The sequence below is a fragment of the Neopelma chrysocephalum genome, unplaced genomic scaffold (genome assembly GCF_003984885.1).
Source record: "Neopelma chrysocephalum unplaced genomic scaffold, ASM398488v2 Primary Assembly neopelma1_83, whole genome shotgun sequence".
Classification (NCBI taxonomy): Eukaryota; Metazoa; Chordata; class Aves; order Passeriformes; family Pipridae; genus Neopelma; species Neopelma chrysocephalum.
Genome location: NW_020897745.1, coordinates 304,307 through 327,402, shown reverse-complemented (window position 1 = coordinate 327,402; position 23,096 = coordinate 304,307). Strand labels below are relative to the sequence as shown.

At 39.2% G+C, this 23,096-nt stretch overlaps 1 protein-coding gene across 5 annotated transcripts in view; it reads right to left on the bottom strand.

Annotated features, from left to right (window-relative positions):
- Positions 1 to 23,096, bottom strand: part of CTNNA2 (catenin alpha 2) — a 492,427-nt gene that overhangs the window by 427,942 nt on the left and 41,389 nt on the right. For all 5 annotated transcript variants that reach the window (XM_027691274.1, XM_027691275.1, XM_027691276.1 and 2 more), the window contains one exon: positions 3,938 to 4,044. In XM_027691274.1, coding sequence (XP_027547075.1) covers positions 3,938 to 4,039 — 102 coding nt within the window. In that variant the 5' untranslated portion in view covers positions 4,040 to 4,044. Of the gene's footprint in view, positions 1 to 3,937; positions 4,045 to 23,096 lie in introns of those variants that run through there.

The following is a 23,096-nucleotide window of genomic DNA, read 5'->3' as shown; positions in this document are numbered from 1 at the left end:
TATTTTTAATGTTTTTCCAAAAAAATAATTGCATGGATGTTGCTGGTTTATAGTTGGGATTTATTTGTGGGGGTTTTTTTTCTCTCCTTAACTTATATAACTTGCATTCATATCTGTATTTAATTAGCACTCAAAACCACCAGAAACAAAAAAAAATATATCCCACCTCCTTATGGCCTCCAAAAGTTTTATTTTTCAGCCATACTTAAAATATCATGCAATTGCAGTTAAACTATTCCTAAAAATGTGATTCTTTCTTCTTATAAAATTCATCCGCAAATAAAACAAATAAATTTGCAAATTAAAAAAAAAATAAAGTTACTTGAGTTACTGTGCATGAAGGTGAGAGTAAGAGGCAGTAACCCTTACTCTTGCAACCCTTGAGGATATGTTTTAGTTATACACTGCCTTATAAAAATTTCATAGAATTAAAAATTTTAAGATTTATAGTAAATAAAGGTCAGCTACTATAAACTCTCAGAAAAAAAAATAGCAATGAATACAACTACCTTATCCTTTCAGCTAATTGTGACACTGAAGTCAGAGAAGAGAAACACATTTCAATTAGCAATTTCAATATTGCTGAGAATAGAAATTCTAATATTTTTTTTAATCACATATTTCTTGAGAAAAATCTCAGTAAGGGCAAGTTGATGAAAGACATGTGGAGGGTATATCTTTTACTCTTTAACCATGACAACAAGCACTGGGAACACAAGTACTCCAGCAAGCTCCAATCTTCTTACACCTCTGACAGCCAGACAAAAGTTTTAATTAGTTTCCTAGTTCAGGGCTTCCTAGAATAAATGCAATTCTGTCATTTCTAATGTGTTCTCACGATCAGTTAATGGATTTTAGGATTTTTTTTTTTTTTGCCTCCAGTTCAGACAACCTTCTTGTGCTATAATTTCTTCTAAATCAATTCTTAGGCTATCCATATTTTCTCATCTGGAACACTAATGAGCTTGTCTAAAATTCAGTTTTAATGCACCTTTCTCTTCTCCTGACTTACTGAGGTGTTCTTTTTCAAACCCACATCACATTTCTGTATTACTCTCCAAAATTTCAGTAGAAGCCAGTTGATGTGCCACCATTCGAAAATCTGTCAGTCTTGTGGCTATATATACACCAAGTTCAGAGTCAGTTCCCAAACACACTCCCCCAGATAACAAAGACTAAATTATCACTTTTGGAGTCCTAAGACTTGTGTACAACCATTTCCAGTTTTCCAAGCATTCCCCAAAATGATACACAGCTTGGAGAACAAGAGGGTGCTCTGAATATTCAAGTGTGAATGCCAAATAAAGTATGAATTTCTCTTGGTGGTGCTAGAAATCACAGCATCGGGCAAATTTTGGCTGTACAGGACTCGGGATGTCATCAACTCCAAACTCCTGGTCAAAACTCCTCTCCAACTGCCTGACATGAGGCTGTAGCCAGGTGGGGATTGGCCTCTTCTCCCAAGGAACAAGAGGTCGGACAAGAGGAAACAGCCTCAAGCTGTGCCAGAGGAGGTTCAGGCTGGACATCAGGAAGAATTTCTCCAGTGAAAGGGTTGTCAAGCATTGAAAGGGGCTGGCCAGGGAGGTGGTGGAATCCCCATTCCTGGAAATTGTTCAAAAAACAACCGGACGTGGCACTCAGAGCTGGGGTTTAGTTGACAAGACGGGGATTGGTCAAAGTTGGACTCAATGATCTTGGAGGCCTTTTCCAACCTAAATGATTCTGTGATTCTGTGAAAGGAGGGCAGTCTTCAAAGGTAGATCTGATTGCTCAGGATCTTTTCCTGTTGCATTTTGGGCCATTAAATCTCTCTCTTCTATCCAGTGACCTATATTTAATGACTCATGGAAGAACTTCCCATCCCTATGGTTTCTTTGCTAAGCAGCTCACAAGCAGACTTCAGACTTCAAAATGAATGGGATTAATTTATTTATTTGCCACGATAACGTTTCAAATTAGATGTTCTCTTTAGGAAGGAAATTGCTTTGAAACTTCCTGAGGAGATCCAAATCTCTGCACGTGGAATGTGCACATGGTGTCTTGTGGAGGCTGTCACTGCACAGGCAGATTGCCATCGAAGCCCAAACAGGGGTAAACGAGATACTATTCTTGACTTGACCAGACTGCAAATGCAATTTTAGGCATTGCAAAAAATAAAAAGCCTTTAAACTGGGATCATCGTTAACTTATCCGAGAAAAACAGAAAGAGCAGCTGAAAATGCAATGGGTAAACACAATCTGAAGGTAACACATTTCTCATCACTTGAAGCTTCCATGGCTGTGTTTGTGTGGCTCACACAAAACATGCTTTAGTCAAACATATACTGGATTAAAGTAAAGGGAAATAAGTAAAACTATTTATTTCCCTAATACAGGAAATTAAACTACATGTTCAAAAAGGGGGGATTTATATGTTCATATTATCTAGAAACCCAGGAAAAGAAGAAATCAGAATGGGGATATTCATAAACATTGAATAAAGCAATAACCCAATAGTTCTCTTGACAGCACTTTATTTTCTCTAGTCTTCTTGACAAACTGCTGAAATAGAAATACATTGTTCCTCATCAAAACACAATCTTGAGAACCGAAGTTGTCATCATTGAAGAAAACCATCTCTTGCAGTTCAGCTTGTAATTTCCTGATTTAAACCTGCTGAGGCACTCCATCAAACACAAATCTAGCTAAATGCAGTTAACCCAAGCAGCTTGTGAAACTAAGAACTTACAATGGCATTTTAACTTGTTGGCTGATGGATTCTTCTCTGGGCGAGTTGCTGGAAAATAAAGTGGAAAGAAAACACGAAATTCCCTCACAGAACACCCAGTAATTTGCTCATCCCCCAGTAGGTTGTGGTGCACAGCAGCTTCAAATGCTGTACCAACACCGGTATCAGAATAACTGAGAGTTTGTAACCTCAGTTTTAGTTGGTTTTACAGTGAATTCAGGATTTTAGTCTGTCTTTCATATCAACAACAAAGTTACGAAGGTTTGTAATGAAAGTTAATTACCATGTTATCACCAACTACATGAAATGAAACATCTCTCTGCATTTGAGTCTGTAATATGTGTACATGCTTAGAGACTTTCATGTCCAGAATAATTTGTGGAAAAATAACTTTTTTTTTCTTTTCAGAAACAAAGAAAAACGACTAAGTGCCATTTTTTTGCACAGTTACTCACCTTAGGAGCATAGGAACCATGCAGACACATTGTTTTTGAGGGGAATTAAAGAAGATTTATTCTTAAAACAGAGACATCAAGTCTGTTCTCACACTCAAATGAAGGCCTGCATTTCTGTCCAGCAGACCAATGTCAAGATCCACAATGTCTACAAGAAAACTGTTAGTACCAGGTGGATGGACAGATGGCGACAGCTGACATTCATTTTTAATATGAGCATTCCTAGAAGAAAAATTACTTCTGTATGTATTTTAAATAATGGAGCTTCCCATCTTGAAGGTTACTAAATTATGCAACCAGTTTCCCATTATTAACATCAGCTCAGGGACAGAAAGGCACCAGGCCTCTACACCCTCCCAGTCATGGTAGTATGAAATGAAACAAGTTTCAAGGGTTTCTGCAATTTGGTTGGTTGGTTTTGTTTGGTTTTTTTTTGAATCTGTCTTCCGTGGTGCAATAACAAACCAGGAGCATGTGCTCAGTCTTAGACTGACTGTTTCAGGAATTTCTAAATTGCTTTAAGATAGACCTAAGTAAATAGTTGTTGCTACTGTATTCTTGCTCAAGCTTTGAGACCATAAATTATTTAGAACAAGAGCTCCCAAACATGTTTGAACAGGGCTTTCCACCAGAGAACACGAACAAACACTGCTCACGTTTTTATTATCAAATATTATTAAGATAATTACGTGAAATGAGTAAATACAACATCAGGCTGAGGGAAGAAGCAAAACAAGCCAAAGATACTTGCCTGGGTAACGAGTGGCTCCAGCAGCCTCTCCACTGTGAGAGTCCTGATTTCCAAACTTTTGGGGTCCCATTTCAAAATGATAGGTGACGTTGCAGAAGTCATACTCCCTGGAACAAAATTACACAAAATCCATGAAAATTATTATTGTAATATCCAAATACTGCATACCATTTAGTTAGAGAATAAATATATACATTCACGTATTAAAAAACCCTCCATAACCTTGCTAGTGTTCCTCTGCTCCCAAGAATTCCCAGGTGCACCGTTGTCATATCCTCTGAGGGCTTAAACATTTATATTCAGAATTCTTAAGAACAGATACTCCAACACCACAGCAGATGGATACGTCCTGAAGGAACTGCACCCCATGGAGGGTGTGTGCAGGGAGCAGGTTTATCCTGAAGGAGTGCAGCCAAAAGACAGAATTCAAACTGGAGCATGGGAAAGGTGTGAGGAAGGATGGGGAGTGTGTAGGACTCCAGTCCATGGAGCTGCTGGCTCATGGGCTTGGCGAGGAGTTTTACTTTAATATAGATATAGGGTTCTTTAATACCTCGAGACAGAGTCAAGAGAATAAGCCACAGACTTGTTCCCAAGGGATTTCTTTATTAATTTAAGGGAGCAAATAAGGGAACCTGGCCAAAGTTCAAAAGGACACCACACAAGCTACACAAAAATGTTTCACCACAATACTGACTCAACCTACACTATTAATCCACAACCCTAAAGTCAAAATCCAACCAATCCATTACTCTTAAGTCAAGATCCAACAAATCCACAACGCTTAAGCCAAGATCCAATCCCTCCAGCTCCAAGCCACCCTAAGCACCAAGAAAGGAGCAAAGAAAGAGAAGCAGAGGGGGCAAGAAGAGAGGAGGAGAGAGTGGGAGAGACAGATCATAGAGCTACCACTGACACCTTGTAGGAGACCAGCTCTCACACGTCCAAGTGGCAGGGCCGTGACACGAGGCAAACACGTGCCTGTGGTTTTATCTGCTCTGGTCCCTACAGACAACCCCTCCAGTCGGGGCCTCTGACCCACCACCCACTCTGGGCTTCCAGGTCAGTGTGAGGGCACCATCCTCACTGCCCCAATCTGAGTTGGGTCAGGGGCTGCAGAAGCTGTGGGGTGTTATAGGGCAGTGTCCTCACTGTCCCTGACAATCTGAGCCTGGCTTAGGGGCTCCAGGAGCTGTGGGGTGTTATGGTTTTCCCGGGCTGCCTTTGACTGGCAGCTGCTCCAGAGCTTCCCTATGTGGGCTCCAGTGGCTGCCATAAAGGACATGATGCCACCCCATCTCCGTGAGGTCGGACCCATCCCTTCCCCCTCCACACACACACACTCCTCACAAGGTGGTTCTGACCCAATAATCACTGACCTGCTGTCTAACAGAGTGTCATGAACCTACTGCAACCCCCAAAATCCCCCTGTGCTGCTCAGAGTGGGAGAAGGAAGCAGAAGAGTCAGAAGCGGATAAAAACTGGGTAAAAACTCAGGGTGGAGGAAGGTGGTTTAGATTTTGCCCTTTTCTTCCCTTGCAGTCCCACCCTATTTTAATTAGCAACAAATTTTAAAATCATGTTCCCCAAGTCTGTTTTGCCTGTGACAGTGATTGGCAAATGATTGCCCTGACTTTGAGGCTTCCAAACCTATGAGGTTTCCATCCTATTCTCTCCCCCTGTCCCCTGTCAAGGATGGGGAGGGAGGAGCAGCTTGGTGGGCACTTGGCTGCCAGACAATGTCAGTCCACCCACATGTGGAATAAAACAAATTCAACAGCTCTGTTCATGGTTTTGAACAGAACTTCCCCACGGTTTTCAGCATTTCTTAATGTTGCATCAAAAAGAGCAGAACTCATTTAAAACCAAAAAGGATTCTCCAGACCACCTGAGACTTAAAAGCTTAAACAAGGCCCAAAATGAAGGCAACAGCAAGTTGCTGTCAGATTTTTTTTTTTGCCATTTCAGGTTTTTATGCAATTTTCTAGACAGTTGACTTCATTTTTGAAATTCCAGGTACAGAGAAGCCCAGCTGTCAGGTTGTAAGAGACAACAAATGCACCTCATTGAGCTGGAAAGTGATTTTGTAGAGGTATTTGGTGACAAGCAAAGCCACATGTAAACTAACTTGTCAAAAAAACCCAAGAAGACAGAAAAGTTTGATGAAAAAATGTTCATTTTAAATAACTCTGGTTTAAATATTTACTTTTACTTTAAAATGAAAATTAAAAAAAAAAAAAAGTCCAATGAGAACTCTAACAGGGAAAGATAATCCAGTAGTATCATATTGGACATTGCTTAGGTGAGATTCAAGTCAAGTCCTTGCAATACAATATCCCAAAAGTTTTAAATTGTTTTCTCCAGAAAACTATGTTTAACCAACAAGGTAATTTCAGTAATAAAATGTAAAAATAAATAAATAAATACTCCACCACTGCAATTAAGTGAACACAATCAAAAGATATTCAGCTATTGCTCCTTGAATCACAATCCACTTCATAAAGCTCTATTCAATAAGGTACATACTCAGGACTCAGCAACATTATCTAATACCTACAAAATAGATTCTGCTGCTTTATTCAGGAGAATGTCTTGACTGATTACTATCAATCAAAATTAAAGTCTCTGCAAAATCCATTCATAGGCTGCAAAAAATACTGTGTCAAAATATTTGCTCAAAAGGAGGCAGATCAGAACTCCTTAATCAATGTATTTATAAATCATATATAAACCCCACCCTCAGAGTCTTCTTATTTGCAAACACTCGGTGACAGAAATATCTGATAATATCCAGTGTGTGTGCTACAATCATTATTATTCAGTTTCCACCCTCTGCAAAAAATCCTTAGGTTTCATGTTTTACGATGTGAAAACACCCAGATGTGACTAAAGAAAACTGCCAGTAAGTTTCTGGTTGCTCTGAACATGGCTGATGTGGGAGCCAAGACCTTTTTTGCAACAGACAATATTTATTCATCTCTCACAATCCGCTTCCTTTTTATATAAGGATGGTTGACACTCCAGTTGGCCTCTGGATTCAAAAAAATAAGTCTGAAGTAGACAATTATTCTAGTCAATAATTTATGAGTTATGACACTTTCAAATGTGTCACATGGTCTTTCTTTTTAATATGCCCACTTTCCCCCACTATTACCATGAGTACTCAAACATACACTTGTCATAATAAACAAATAAATTCAAAGCTGTACCACAGTCCAAAGCCCACAAAAGCAAATTAATTTCAGTGGATGACAAGCACACAGGTGATACCAAAGATAACCTGGACAATCAGTTGTTACAATCAGAACACGGACTCAGATTCAACCTTTACTAAAAAATAAAACAAACATCCTTCAGAACTCAATATAAAAGGGTGAGCAATGCTTTCAAATACAAAAAGATATATACGAGAAAAAGCCTTATTAAAAACTTCTAAGATAGTTTTTTTATTTGCAAGAAAATCTACCCCACAACAGCAAATAAGTAAAAACAACAAGTCAAATTAATGCATTTTCCTCAACATTCCTCCAGCTGCTGTCGCAACAGCATTTTTAAATGACAAGACTAAAAAGAAGCTACCTGCCCAAGTGTGTGTATATGAATATTTCTTCCTTGCCATTTCTAGAATGAACTTCTCAGACCAAACAGGTGAACAGAGACTGCTCAGTTGGTTAAAGGACAGGATGCTAAGAATATCTTACAACTGTTTGACCAAATAATCCCCAAACAAGCAGCTTTAAGCACTTCAATGAAAACACAAATTGCTTCATAGCTTACACCTGTCTTGGATTGTGCAGTACCTGGGAGGAAGATAACCTCTGTGAGCAAAGGATAATGGCATCCCATAATATTTTTCATATAAATATAAAAGTGTATTATGACAGAGAGAACATTGGCAGATGTAAGTAAAAGATTTCCTTTCCTATTACCTTCTAGACTAGACTGATACTACTATTTTCATAAAGAGCTTAATTTTTCTGCTTCCTCATCGAGTTATTTATTGTCATACTGACCACCTAGTGTCATTTTTTGAATGCTCAGCAACGTATTTAGGAAACCAATCCATTCCTTCTTCCAAATGGGAAATCAGGTTTCTCGTCTGAGTCCCAATCTCTGTAATTCAGAAACATGTTCTGATTGTTCTTCGGGGTAAATCCCATGGAATAAAAATTCACTTGCTGATTTTATGACTGCAGAGTTAAGGAAAAATTTTTATCAGGAAGCTTCTGTGAAACTTAATCTCTGTTTTTCACCTATGTTTTCAACAGGCTGAGTGTGATTATTAACCCTACATTTTAAAACTGATATTGTTAAATAAGGAAACTATGTCAATAGTGCTGTAATAATACTGCCATAGAAGTATACAGACATTGCAGTCCTAAGCCTGAAACCATCTCCACACTTTTTTCAAGAATATATTTAAGGAATTCTATTGCCTAACTTTGTTTTCCTCCTTGAGCATGTGCCAAAATGTCTCTTTAAAGCTTTTTAGCTTTTCCTAAATACCGCAATAGAGAAATGTCTCTATCCATTTCAGTAATGTTCAGTGTGAACATTTGTTCAGGCAGTTTGTCTTCAAAGCCTATCTGTAAAGAAAGTAAGTATTTACTTTAGTAAATGCTAACAAGCATTTACTTGAACAAGTGGAACAAGCAGATTCCCACAGTGGAGCCAAATTCCGCATCAGTGGAATTCTTCATTTCATAACAGTCACCAAAAATCTGACCCCACACCACCCCTGTCACCAACCTTTTCACACAGCAGGATTTTACTTTTTTGGAACATTCTACAAAGCCAAACTATTCTGCACGTGGAACTGTTTGCCTGTCACACCACAGTGTAATGTTTTCCTCTACAATAGATCCACTCTCCTTGTGACTGGCACAGACGTGCATTCCCATGGGCAAAGCCGCTCCCAGGGGACAGCTCAGCTCATTTCTCTGCTGAAACTCCAGTGTAACAGTAAAGACATTTTAAATCTACATAAGCAAAAGCAACATTTTGCTGAAGCAAACTGATAATCTTTCAGAAATAGAAACATTGCCAGTCTTGAGCAGGCCTCCAGTTATGAGTCCACCTCCAGTCTGCAATGCAGAACAGTGCAGACATGAAGGACAGATGCTGAACATTTCACACTGAATGAAGTAAAAACCCATTCTACCTGACTCACAGTAAAGCTGTAGGATTAACCTGGTGGTAATACTAGATTGGCAGTGCTGGCAGCACAAGTTTGTATTTCCAACTGTCTATTTGCTACTGGAAGGCAAATAGTGTCATTAGTGTAAGAAGGATGTCAAGCAAGGTAGAAAATCAGTAAGCTGAGAGGAGTCAAAAGGCAAGATAATAATGATTTAGCCCATGTTTCCAAATAGTAAATTTAAAATACTAAATTTTTAATAATAAATGTACAATACCTAATGCTTCAAGGCATTTACATGGACTATTAAAAGAAAAAAAAAAGTGCTTTACAAATGATTCTACCTCGTCAGTCACCATCTCAACTTGCAGTCCCTGTGTCCAGGCTAGCAGGGCACTTCCACACATTTTAAACCCGACTTTCCAGCTCAGCTCTTCCTGTACATTTGTATCCTTTGCCTTTGGTAACAGGGGTGTGGATTACATCAAGAACATAACCTGGTGGGTCACTAACTAATCCTACAGAAGGAAAACAAGTGTTCAGCTTCCTGCCTGACTTTGGAGCCACACCATGACAGTACAGGCAACAAGCCAAGCTCCCAGTTCAGCAGCAGAGGTGGAGGGCAGGGCAGCCTCTCCAGCAGCAGCACAGACACAAACTGGTCTAGGATGAATTAAGAACTGAAAAACAGTCTGTGATTCCTTAGTTCACATCCTAAGAATGAGAACCACGTCAAAACAAACACCGCCCTGCGCGGAGACAGACTTCAGTGAGGAATCCAGAATTCCTTACAGCAGGATACACAATCTCTTGAGACAGACACAGAAACAATCTGACTGATCTCACAGACGTTTATGTGCTTCACTGGGAGCTGGAAATCTAAATATGTGAATGGCTGTACCCTCGGGTCTGCCTTCAGAGCATAACAGCGTTTGGATACGCACAAACTGGCTGTGGATTGTCTTGTACAGGTACAGGATGAACTGGAGCAGAGGATCAACTAATTGAGATATTAGAAATACCAAAAACACAGACAGCTCTATGAGTTCACAGCCTGGCTGACCTGCCTGGCAGAGGGCTGCAGTGATATATATATATATATATATATGTATGTATGTATGTATGTATAAATACCTGGTGTTATATATAGCTGAGATTCTGTTACCTTACATTTATCTGCAGTATTGAGCAATGCAGATGTACCTGTGCTCTGACCTGAGCAGCTGTAAAGTGTTGTTGCCAGAGCTCTGATACTCCAGGGATCCCGGTTTCCAGCACTATTCCCAACCCATTTGCCCACTCTCTGTCTCTGCTAACACAGGAATACAAATAGAGGCAGAAGGACAAAAAGCAGGAGAGCATAACAACTGCAAAGCAGGGAAATAAAGGGGAAACACTAAGAGGACACACACTAACAATGAGGAGTAAAAGTGCAGTGGAAGAGGGAATAGAGACATCCCTTTCTGCAGATAAAAGCACTCATCATTAGTCAATGACAGCCCAGGACAGCCTCCAGCAGATCTGGCTGAAACAACTGGAGTTCAAACAGGCAGTTCCCATCACCTTGTTTTAAAAAAAAGAGAAAGAAAAAAGAAAGGGAAAAAAAAATAAGCAGAGCAGGATGGTTTGGAGGAGTGTAAGGAATATCTGTCTCCACATCTGAACATCAACTTTTTGACATGCTTATTTGTATCATGAATGTGACTCTTCTCTCTTCTTTCCTAAAACTTAGGCAGGAGAAAACAAGCCAAAAACTAAACCTTTAGGTCCCACTCTCAAGCTTAACCCCGCAGGGAATTTTTAATTTGAGCTTTTCTATGCTCTCAACTTCCTTTTGGATTCACAGCCCTCTCCCCTTCCACTAACCCTCCACCTCCACGGTGGGGTGAGATCCTGCTTTGGCCTCAGCTAAACAGAGTTCTTAAATGGAAGCAGCCCACGATGCAAACTCAGATTTCTAACCATAAACCATCAAGCAAGGAGGGAAAAGGCCTTGGGGAGGGGAGGATTACCTTGGTAACAGAGCCAGAGGGTCAGAGTCCGTGGAGTGCCCCAACAGAGAAACAGGAAAGCTAAAAAAAGGCGATGACTGATTCACACTTTTCAGTCACTTTAATCAGCTCAGTATTGGAGGCAGCAGCCTACGCCAAGACCTGACTTAGACGTGAGGGCAAATTGCCTCCAGGAATCCAAGAGGCCACCAAGAGCTCCCAGGGAAGGTGCAACAGCAGCGCAAGGGGCAGAGGAACAGGGAGGTGCCACCCACACCCACCTGCGGCTGCTTCTGCTTTCACCAGAAAGCGATAACGTGTTTTAAAATCCTGTGCAAAGCTACATGCAGTGACCTAATCGTTTTTATCTACTATGTGGCTTAGAAAAATAATTCTAGCTTAAAGGCTCTCACATCTCCAGCTACGTTCTGAGTGCCTGTTTGGGCTCCCCCACCATTCAACACTCAGGTGAAGTTTATTCCTGAGTAGACCCTCACTCCAGGGGCGTGTTAGATAAAATGTCCAATCCTTAAAACACCTAAAATTCAAATGGTTGCTCCTCCATGAGTAGCCTGGTGAACTGGGGAGTTCTATCCCTAGGAAGGATGAAAAATAGGGTTGTTCATATCTGTCTGCTCTAATAAATATGAGTAGTGGAATGATGTGAAAAGTAATTTACTCCAAGATGAGCGCTCATAAAGTGCTTGAAAGCTGCTTTAAACAGCCATACATAAAATTCCTACATTCAAATAATTTATCTTCCATTATTTATATAAGCATGCTTTTCTCCACTGAATGACTTTTACAGTCAAGGTAGGGGAGTTTCCTAAAAAGCTCAGCGAAATAGAAGATTTTAAGGAATCTGTACCAAAAGATTGTCACATCGCTTCTGTACAGCCGTAGATTTTTTCCACAATTGGCTCTGTATTCACACAGCTCTTCAGCACCTCCTAATAAAAGTCATCTCACAGTTCTGGACGTGATCAAAGCCTCTGAGCTCCCTGCTGCTGGGAGGCTGGTTCATGTAGGGTCACACTGCAAGCCCAGGAAAACCAAAGGATTTTAAATCAGGTCCTCGGTGCAGATCCTACACTCTGCATTCTCGCTATATATTTTCTCCCAAATGATGCAAATTTCTACATTTAGCAATGTAATAACTGTGTAAGACATTTAGATTAATGGAGATATGATCAATTTACATAAGTGACCCTCCTTTTTAGTAATAAACTCATAACCTTTAAAAAGTTTCTTCAAGTTCTGCTCCTTCTTAAGGAAATATTTATCACATATCTTGCAGGAAAAAAGTAAAATAAGAAACTTTTACTCACTGTATCTATTTAATTGTTTGTTATTTTTCTTCACTGTATTAACCTGGCATTAATAATACCAGGCCCCATTTTATAAAAACAGAGAAGTGTTGAGAATATTTGGTTCAAACAAACATGTTTGCTCCCTTGCAACACGGAATTTGTACCACAAATTCCAACAGTTCTTCCCTGAACTTGGCTCTAATCATGACTTTGCAAGCCTCTGCTTCTGCATGTAGGGGTCATCCTTTCACTGCAAGTATCCTATTTACAATTCCTCATACTTGGAAACTACAATTAACCTCACCTCTGCATTGCCCTGCAGCTGCTCTTCACTCCTCTGAGAGACAACTCTTTATTCCACAAGACCAACCACTGCTGCCTCCAGACGAAACAATTTACAGGTTTTCCTATGAAGAGTCAAAGCTTTAGGGGTTTTTGAGCTTTTTTTAGTTTGGTTGGTTTTTAAGGAGACTGTTTCCCTGCCAGTTTCACTAGAATTGCAATACAGTAGGTTCCATCTCTATACATATTTCCCTTTCATTAAGTTTTAAATAATTATTCATGATTTTAATTAAGAGTTTTTTGCTCTCGTTCCTACAGGTGCATCACTATTTTCCTGCACTGAACAGAATCTTTTAGGTATCTGAACTACTACAGATACAACCAGCCCAAAGCTTGTACAATTTCACTGTGACAAACTGGATGAGAACAGTCACCCCCTGCCCTTGGAAAGTCTACAAGCTTCCATACCATGGAGAAGGAGCTGTTCCCGTTTCCCAGCTCCATAATTAACACATTCAATAGGATTGTTTTTAAAGAAAGTCCAGTGGGAGCACAGCTGGAATTCTCCTCAGCAATTAATATTAAGGGTCATTAATAACCTCTCTGAACACTCCCACCAACTTCTAGACGTTCACATTGTCTGGTATCTGCATTTGTCCAGCTGTTCATCCACTGATTCTGAGAATTTCCTAAAACCCTTAAAGAATTTCATCATCTAACCTTGTGTTCATTAAATCTGCTCTTTTTTTAAACATTTCACAGAAAGTTGCTCCATTCCTAAAAAAGATGCTCTATCATTCTGATAGAAGCCACAGGTACCATTCCATAATCATTTACCACTAATCCAAAAAAAAGGACAAAGTAAAAATTTGCCATGATAGAAATATATTTTAATAATAAGAACTAAACTGCTTAATTCTGCTTGATCACTTATTGTTGAGAAATTTTCTGACATTATTCTTATGCTGATGCATGCTTTCAACAAAGCACAATGCACAGACTGCCATCCATGATGGTATCCACAAGTTTTACCTTCCCCAGCTCTGTGTTCACAGGATTTGCTGTGGTTCTGTTAGTTGGGAAATCCTGAAACACAGTGTGGCACAAGAATTGCATCACCATTATATTCTGAACTGATTTAATTGAATTAAAGATAATAAAGGTCTGCGTTTCCTATTCCTTCATTCAAAAAGAAGTGATGAAGACAATCATGGAACACATACAATTTCTGATGTAGAAGATGCCATCAAAGCCATAACAGTGCAGATGACATCTTTAAAGATGATAATTTAACAGAAATTTTTTTTTAAAAGTAGATGTTTCTCCCAAAACTTACACACAACTTTGGAAAAAATGTCATGTAGAGAGAGACAAGACTTCCTAACAGTCTTGACCTCACCCTTTAATCTATCAGTTGGACTAATCTTGATTTTTTCTTATTTTTCCTTAATATGCAGAGTACTGAAGACAATCCAGAAAAGAAGGAAAAAAATTTGTGCCTTTGCTTAAAATTTGAAGACAGAATTATCTCAGAACAAGGGTGACAATTCAACATTAACCTCTTACAAAATAATGGGAAAAGCAGACACTTGAATATGTAACAAACTATTACATGGGGAGGTCACAAAATTATAGTTGGTATATTTTAATGAAGAGAACCTTAAAAATAATAAAAATTAAAAAACAGACTCCCCAATCCAGGCCAAAGTATATTAAAATCCTGTGAGTGAAAGGTGAAATTAAACAGGTTCTAAACAGAAATAAACAGCTTCCAAAGTATTTTTAAACAGGGAAAAACTATGTATGGGGAACAACTTGCAAGAACCTGGGATGGATTTTCTATCACTGCTGATTTTAAATTCAGAACTTCACTGTGTCACAGATAAGGATTAACCAGAACTGCCCTCATTAAAAGATACGGTGCCTGTTATGCAGGTGATTACACTGATCACAAATCTTCCTTCCAGCAGACCAAGCTGGCAAAAAAAAAAAAAAAAGCAAAGGATGGGATCTGGCTTCATTTCAAAAAGTTCTGCACAGCCAGTGAACACCTTGAAGGTCATTTTACAGTCCCCAAAAAACAACCAGGTTTCCAGATTCAGGAGCTCCAGCAAGAACTAAACTCATCTTTTACGGAACTGAATTTCAGAACCCTGGAACTCCAGCAGTGAACACCATACAACCCACAGCACTGCCTACCACTAAGATAAGAAGTACATAGATTTAAGAGTTCCATTTAATTACAGATGTGCCAGAATGGGTCAGACAGGCCATGACATCAAGAGATTTATGCTCTATGACAACATAAACTGGAAAGGCACTGGCACTGACTGGTACAATCTACTATTTGTTTAAGATCACCCATAAATACAGAAAACTGTTTGGTCACTGAATGAACAGGTGGTTTGTTTTAAGCAAAAAGGTCTCCACCTTCAACTAAAGGGATTTTTCGGAGAATCAAGAGATTACAGAATCATGGAATGGTTTGGGTTGAAAGGGACCTTAAAGACCATCTAATTCCAACCCCTGCCATGGGCAGGGACACCTTCCACTAGATAAGATTGCTCCAAGCCCTGTCCAGCCTGGCCTTGAACACCTTTCCAGATGCAAAGATCATAATCTAGTGACAGTTGATATTTACATTATACATACAGAGCAGTAGCATAAAAACTTACTATCCCAGTAGTTGATTTCTTAACCATAGCACTATTTTAAAGTTTCCTCCTCTATGTCTTATTGTAATACTATAATACAAAGCCAGTTTTCAAGACAGTAAACTCATTTTGTTTGGCCAACACCCATGTCTTTAATACCTTCACTGTATGCTGCCAACACAACAATGCACGAAAGTTCCTGGGTTTTACTGGGGTCTTCGTGGTAGGATTAAAGAAAACAAAGCAGATAATTCAATAGTGACAAGTGTCATCACAGTTTCTCTTCATTGCACAGGCATGGAGAGTGTCCAGGATCACCATTTGTCATCATGGGATGTTCAGTCTTCAAGCCTGAGTAGTTTTCTGTTTTGTTCACTGTATTCCAGTACCCAGTCAATAGGTGATCCTCCTGCTCCCACTAATCCACGGCATCCTATCACTTGTTCTGCTGCCATGTACAAAGCTCTCTAAGCTCATCCCTTGTGGCTGTTCTGTTGTTGTTCAGTTGGTTTTTATTACATGTTTACATGCCACTCTTTAAAGTCCCTATTTGTCTTCACTAATTCCACTGTGTCACACTATTTTTTTTTCAAAAAAGTCATTCTTATCCCTGCAGCCTCAGCTTTGTAATGTCTGAGAGCAGATTGATGTGGCTGTTTCTCATCTACTCAGCAACTCTGTTCATACTCTGGTTTCAGGATATCTAATTTATTATCATCAGTTCATATTTTTTGCTTTCTGTGTAGTAATCACAACTAAACATGTTTTTCCCCCACCTATTCCATGAAGGAATCAATCATGCCAAGGACAAAGGAGAGTCTACTACTTCTATTACTTCTCTATTCATAGATTTCATGATTTATTCATTCTTTTTTTTCTGAGATGTAATCCTGTTGTCCTCTTAACATTAATTTGGAGTCCATGCCAACATGACCTGCAACACCTGCAGAACATAAATGGCCTTTCAGTAAAATAGCCTTTGTGCTTTTTAAAGGCCCAAGGTCTCATTTTCCAAACCAATTATTTACTCATATTCGTGTTAAACAACATCTGAAATATTGGAGGGGGAAAAACAACAACAATAAAAATACCACACAACCTAAAAAACAAAACACAAGGGAAAAAAACAAAACACAAGGGAAAAAAACTTAGTGGCAAACCAAATTTGCAATTTTTTAGTTGTCAGCAATTTTCATAGACAAAGATGTGTCAACTCTATTAACTAGAACTTCTACAGTCACTGTTCTAGAAATTTTTAGAATTGTTTTTAATTAGCTGCTGCTGTCTCTGATATGGCCACAAGTGAATACAAGACAGTTCAATAAAATTAGTGTCCAGTGTAGATACACCTACAGTTGGTAACAGATGGAGCGAATTTCTCAGATTCATCACTGACTGTAGTTGGGCCCTACATCAGCCACTACTCACAGCCACATCTACTTGTAGCTTTTCCTTCCATTAAGGGAACCAAAAACACTACAAGAGCTTTGAATTAGGTAAAAACTGGATTTTATTAAAACACAGCCCGGCCATCACCATAATGGAAATTCAGGAAGAGAACATCAAAATGAATCATTTCAAATATGTCCGTCCGGAGTTGAGTTTTTCCTTCTGCCTGCTCTCAGCTCCAGCACTTTGTGGAGGTTTGTTGGGCAGCAACATATTTTGCTATGTCCTTGATAGCCTGAAAAGTCCATTTTCACACTGCTATAACACATCTGTCTGGGTGTCTTTTCTTTACTCTTAAGAAAGCATCAGGTTTCTGGTAATGCTACAGGTTCTACACTCACTTCTGCATCTCCTCCTGCCTTCCTGACCCACCATACACTTAGAATTCAAACCACAGATTGTTCAACCTTTAATTTTTTTCCTGTAGTTTCATGTCCTTTCCCTCCCCTCTTCTGTTTCTGAGAAACCTGGTTACTGACAATAAATTAATTGATCTCAGGGCTGAATATCGAACTGCAAAATGCCAATCCACAGAATGCCATCATTTACCTGTTTCTCCTCTTTTCCTTCCTTCCAACCAAACAAGAAGCATAGGGCAGAATTGCTTTGAAGTTCTTACAATGGCAATGAAAAAGATAGATTAAATTTAACTTTGATAGATGTAAAGTGATAAAAAAACAGGAGAAAGGACCAGGCTCCTGATTGCATACATAATGATGGACTCTGAATTGGTTATTAAAACCCAGGAATGCAATCTGTGATTTGTAATAGCTTTATGTAAATGCCAGCTTAACACAGAGTAGCAACCAAAAATAAAGTGAGGAATTATTCTGAAAGGAAAAAAGAACAAACCAGAAAACACCATTATGCCATTATAAATCCATATCATTAATATGATTTAGTCAGCACTTTTCTACAAAGAATATTGCACAACAGAGAAATACAGTGGCAACAAGGATGATCAAGGGCTCCATGGAAAACTAAATAGATTAAAAAGTCTTCATAGTGCAGAAGAAAAGACTGGGGGGGGACACAATACAGCCAACAAATGCTGGAATAACAGAATATCCTGAGTTGGAAGGGACCCACAAGGATCATCAAAGTCCAGCTCATGGCCCTGTACAGGACAATCCCAACAATCCCACCACATTGTCCAAATGATCCTTGAGCTCTGGCAGCCTTGGGACCATGACCACTGCCCTGGGGAGCCTGTTCCAGTGCTCAACCATCCTCTGGGGGAAGAAGCTTTTCCTAAGAATAATAACCTATAGTGCTATGGATAAAAGGAAACGATCTTTTGCTTTTGTCTTTCTCAATGAGAAAAAAAAATAAATAAAAATAAAAACTGAAGTGTCAAAAGAAAAAACAGAACCTTTTTTTAAGTTATCAGGAAAGGTTTGGGAACTCCTTTGTCACAGTGCAAGAAGTTTATGTCAGCTCATAAATTAACTCAATGCATTCATGAAAAGGAAAAGAACACACACACACAAAAAAAAAAAAAAATTACAAAACAAGCAAAAAAACCCTCACAGACTGACCTGAAGCTGCTGAGCTTCGCTGCCTGAGGCTCAGAGGAGAGTCCATAAAACCACCTCTGAGTGCTTTCTCCACACTTTTACTCAGAGGCATCAACAATTTCATCCCCTCATTAAATGGAGATTAAAACTGTTGACACCCCAGCCTGGTGTCTACTCTGGTACAGAAAGACAAATCACTTAGAGACAATATCCAGGAAGATAAGGAAACCTCCAGGGTACAGAAGACTGGGCCAACTTTCAGCAGAGAGATAAATCTACTCTCTTTCCTCTTCCTGTGTGATAAAACAACCAGGGCACGTGGTGCCAAGCTATTAGAGCAGGAATAGCTTTGCCCTGACAAGGCAGATCAGGAATCAGGTAACCCAGGAGATAGTGAGGGGAAACACAGAGGTGACAGCTCCAATCTGCCTTTCAAGCATGAGCAGCTTCATTTACCAAAAGAGGAATCACTCAGCTTTGCACACAGGCACTCAAGAAAATTACTTCATATCACAGACCTACAACGTTCCTGGAAGTGAGGAGTCACTGCTGAGAACTCCTGGAGGTGAGGAATCACTACTGAGAACTCCTGGAAGTGAAGAATCACTACTGGGAACGACAGGCACAGGGAGTAACTCCAGGGCTGAGCTGGTGGTGGTGTTTTCTTCTTCACTATCTGTACAGTGGTGCTGCTGTCAGTGCCCTCACAGCATGAGCAGTTAAGAGGGATGTTCAAACAATACTCCATGGGCTACTAGTGCCAAAAGGGATAGAAAACACCCCAGGGAAAATATATATGTAGATTACATACATTATATATGATCTGTTTGTTAGGCAAAAAGAGAACTCTTTTCTTGCTATCCACAGGGGTAACATTTTCCCCTTGGAATCACAGAACCATTAGGGCTTGAAATGACCTCCAAGCTCATCAAGTCCAACCTTTGACCAAGTCCCACCATGCCCACCATTGCAAAGTGCCACCTCTACTCGTTTTTTGAACATCCTCAGGGCCAGTGACTTCATCACTGCCCTGGTCAGCCAGTGTTTAACCACTATTTCAGTGAAGGATTTTTTCCCAATATCCAAATTAAACTTCCCCTGGTGTAACTTGAGGCCATTTTCCTTTGTCCCCTTCTCTTCCTTGTGCCTCCTGACAGCCAGGAAATATAAAAGCCCCTTGTCAGTCCATATCAGGTTGATCAGCTCCTTACTATCATTTTAGTTTCACAGAAAAAAAGTCCTATTAAATCAAGTATTCACAATTTTTGCTGCACTTTTTCCGTTCTCTATTCCCAGCTTTTAATGGACCCTCAACAGTTCACACATTCCCAAAAGAAGCAATACACATTTAAATCCTCTATACTACTTTCAATCCATGATGATCTCGCACAATTACTTAATTGTAAGATAGCAGCTAATGAGGAAATTCAAAAGAAAGTGAACTCATTTCAAGAAATAGGATTCTACTTAACAGCATTTAATTACTTCCTCAGATCACAGAAAGGAACTCATTCATACTGCCAATTAATTTTTTTTAATATAATCAGGGCAAATTCTTCCGAAAGCAGATATTAATAAGAAAATACTTTCCTTTTGAAACTTTTTTTTTTTAATTTTTGTGTTTCACAGATAGACAAACATCCCACTGCAATATTTGAAAATAACACAATAGCAGTTTAGTATCTCCATGAAGAACAACCCCAGAATCAATACAGGCTGGGGGATGAACAGAGGGAGAGGAGAAGAGGAAGAAGGAGTTGGGGGTGTTGGTGGAGGAGAGGCTGGACATGACCCAGCCATGGGCACTGGCAGCCCAGGAAGCCAATTGTGCCCTGGGCTGGTCCCACAGCGTGGGCAGCAGGAAAGGGGGGGATTCTGTCCCTCTGCCCTGCTCAGGTGAGACCCCTCCTGCAGAGCTGCCTCCAGCTCTGGAACACCAACACAGGAAGGGCATGGAGCTGCTGGAGTAGATCCAGAGGAACACTGCCAAGAGGAAAGACTGACAGTGCTGGGATTCTTCAGCCTGGAGAAGAGAAGGCTCCAGGGAGACCTTCCAGCACCTTCCAGCGCCTGAAGGGGCTCCAAAAGAGCTGGAGAGGGACTTTGGACAAAGGCATGGAGGGACAGGACAAGGGGCAATGGCTTCCCACTGACAGAGGGCAGGGATAGATGGGATATTGGGAAGAAATTCTTCCCTGTGAGGGTGGCACAGGTTGCCCAGAGATGCTGTGGCTGCCCCATCCCTGGAAGTGCTCAAGGCCAGGTTGGATGGGGCTCCAAGCAATCTGAGATAGTGGAAGGTGTCCCTGCCCATGGATGGGCTTTAAGGTCCCTTCCAACTCAAACCATTCTATGATCTGACAATTCAAAATAGATGCCTTAGCAATAAATATTCCAGTTCATTCCTGGGTGACTGTTGCAATTGTCTTTCATTTGTCAACTTCAATAACATCAATAAAAAAGACATTGCTTTTCTCCAAATAAAAACTGCTATCAAATTAACCCCCTGCTTTCTTTTAAATAAACAGTTTCAAAAATATATGCTTTTTCCCTCCTACAATTTAACTGAGAAACTCCCAACATATAAAAGACATCATAATCAAAAATATATCAATAAACTACTACTGTTCTAATTCTACAAACACACAATAAATTTCTCAAACTCTCACAGTGAGGGAAAAATTAATAATCTACAAGGTCATGGTATGAAACCCCAAATATTGAACCCTTTATTTGTTTGAAAGTCTTTGTTGGATATGAATTTGGGAACACCACCACCTTATGGCATCATAAGGAAACTTTAGAGCAAGGATTAGTGACCACTGATGCAATCTTGGGAGAAAAAACAAGTTCTACATTTCAGTAGTTTATTGCAAATAAGCAAAGTAAATTAAAATAATAAGATAAATCTCAGCCATGCAACTCTTGCAACAATATAATGCTTCATAACAATGAGCACATTTAATCAAACCCATAAATTAATCCAACTTCTTATTAACATATGCAAAATCCAAGCCCTGTTATACAGTTTATTACTGAATCAGACAAAATGCTAATCCCAGAAGTCCACCATTATCTTCCTTACCTGTATGTAGCAAAATTTTTTTACAGAAACACAGGTTTGAAATCTATAACAACATGGGGTAATTTAAGGTACTATTTGCTAAAAATTAAAATACTGGAAATTAGATTTACAGGCCAGAGGCTTTTGCCAGGAATATGACAGCAATGCACACATGTGCATTATTGTAAATTGGGTAAGACAGTCCAACTTACTTATTATTTTTCCTGCAAAAATAATAATAAAGAATAAAATTTATAAAGAGCTTAACATTTTATTTCTATGGCCAATAAAATATCACACACAAAGCCTGAGTTCAAGAAGATCAAATGATGCCATTACAGTAAATATTTCACATCATGGGATAGTTTATGACATGTCCTAGTCTTTCCTCTCCTATATGCCCATCTCAGGACAAAAGCAGCCACTAAGAGTACAATGACCTGAAGGGAACAGACCTTCAGCATCCACCCTCACTTCTGCACTTCCAATGTCACCTTCTGCAATTCCTACACAACTCCCTTCAGATTGAGAGGCACAAACTTATCTCTTCCCATTAATTTTTTGACGCTACAAGCATTCGTGCCTGAGAAGAAAGCATGAAATCAAAAGAGATTATTTTGTGAAATTAATTTTGATCCTGCCATCAGTGAGACAAGTCCATAAGAGGGGGGAAAAATGATAATTTCTTAAATGTTGTTGATACCATCGATGTTCTAATCAGCACTGCTGTGTCTGACTCTCATTCTGAGCTATCTATCCATCAACAACTGTTCCATTCTCTTAGAATGCCTCAAGATAATGGTTCATTTTACCATCAAGCAGTAGAGGAATGAAAAGTAGCTCAGTTCTCCTGGTCAGATAAAAGCCATACCCTGTAAGGACCAGCCACTCCGAGTTCCATTAAAATAAACTTAATTAATTTAAATGTAACATTTTCAGAAGCAGCTTTGTACAGAGTTGACCTTGCCCTCCTGAACAACCTTCTACACCTTCCTGTTTGAATCCCATCAATTGTGTCCTTTGTCACTTCAATGCACTATAGCTGTGATTTTTCCTTTTCATATCCTGTCCTTATCAGCTGCAAAACAACAAATACATCTCATAAATTATACTGTCTCAACGGACCATGGTGTAATTTTGTTCTGTTGCTGTAAACCGTAGCTGAATATTACAACTAAAAAAGTAAGGAAATCTACAGTTATACACTAAATATTTGTCTTCTTGTGAGATAATATAAATATATTTATATGGCTTTTAATGGAAAAATTGTCGATGATTTAGGAATTATTCCATTTTTTTTCTTTATTCTTACTCTTCCCAAATACAAAACCGAGGAAAATGTAGGTGTATTTTTAAGTAACGTAGGAAATTCAAGTTATTACTTGGAGGTAAAAGAAATAGAAAAACACCTCCTGAAATTAAAATGATCCATTTGACAAGTTCCTTTTCATTTCCATGTTCACCACAAAAGAACGTAATATATGGTTAAATTTTATCAGGAACACAAAACTGTATGAGACAACTTTCTAATATAAAATTCCACATTTCTGAGTCTTTCATTGTCACACGAGAAGGAGCCCTCACTTGTTTATCAGCAATTCTAACTCCTTCTCAAATTTTACAACTCCTGAAGTGTTCAAACAAAAAATTGCACGTAACGAGTTTAAAATCACATATAAATCTTTTTGCTCACAATTACATTTTTGCATTTAAAATCAGAAATTCCCTCTGGCGGCTGGACAACAGAATTTCAAA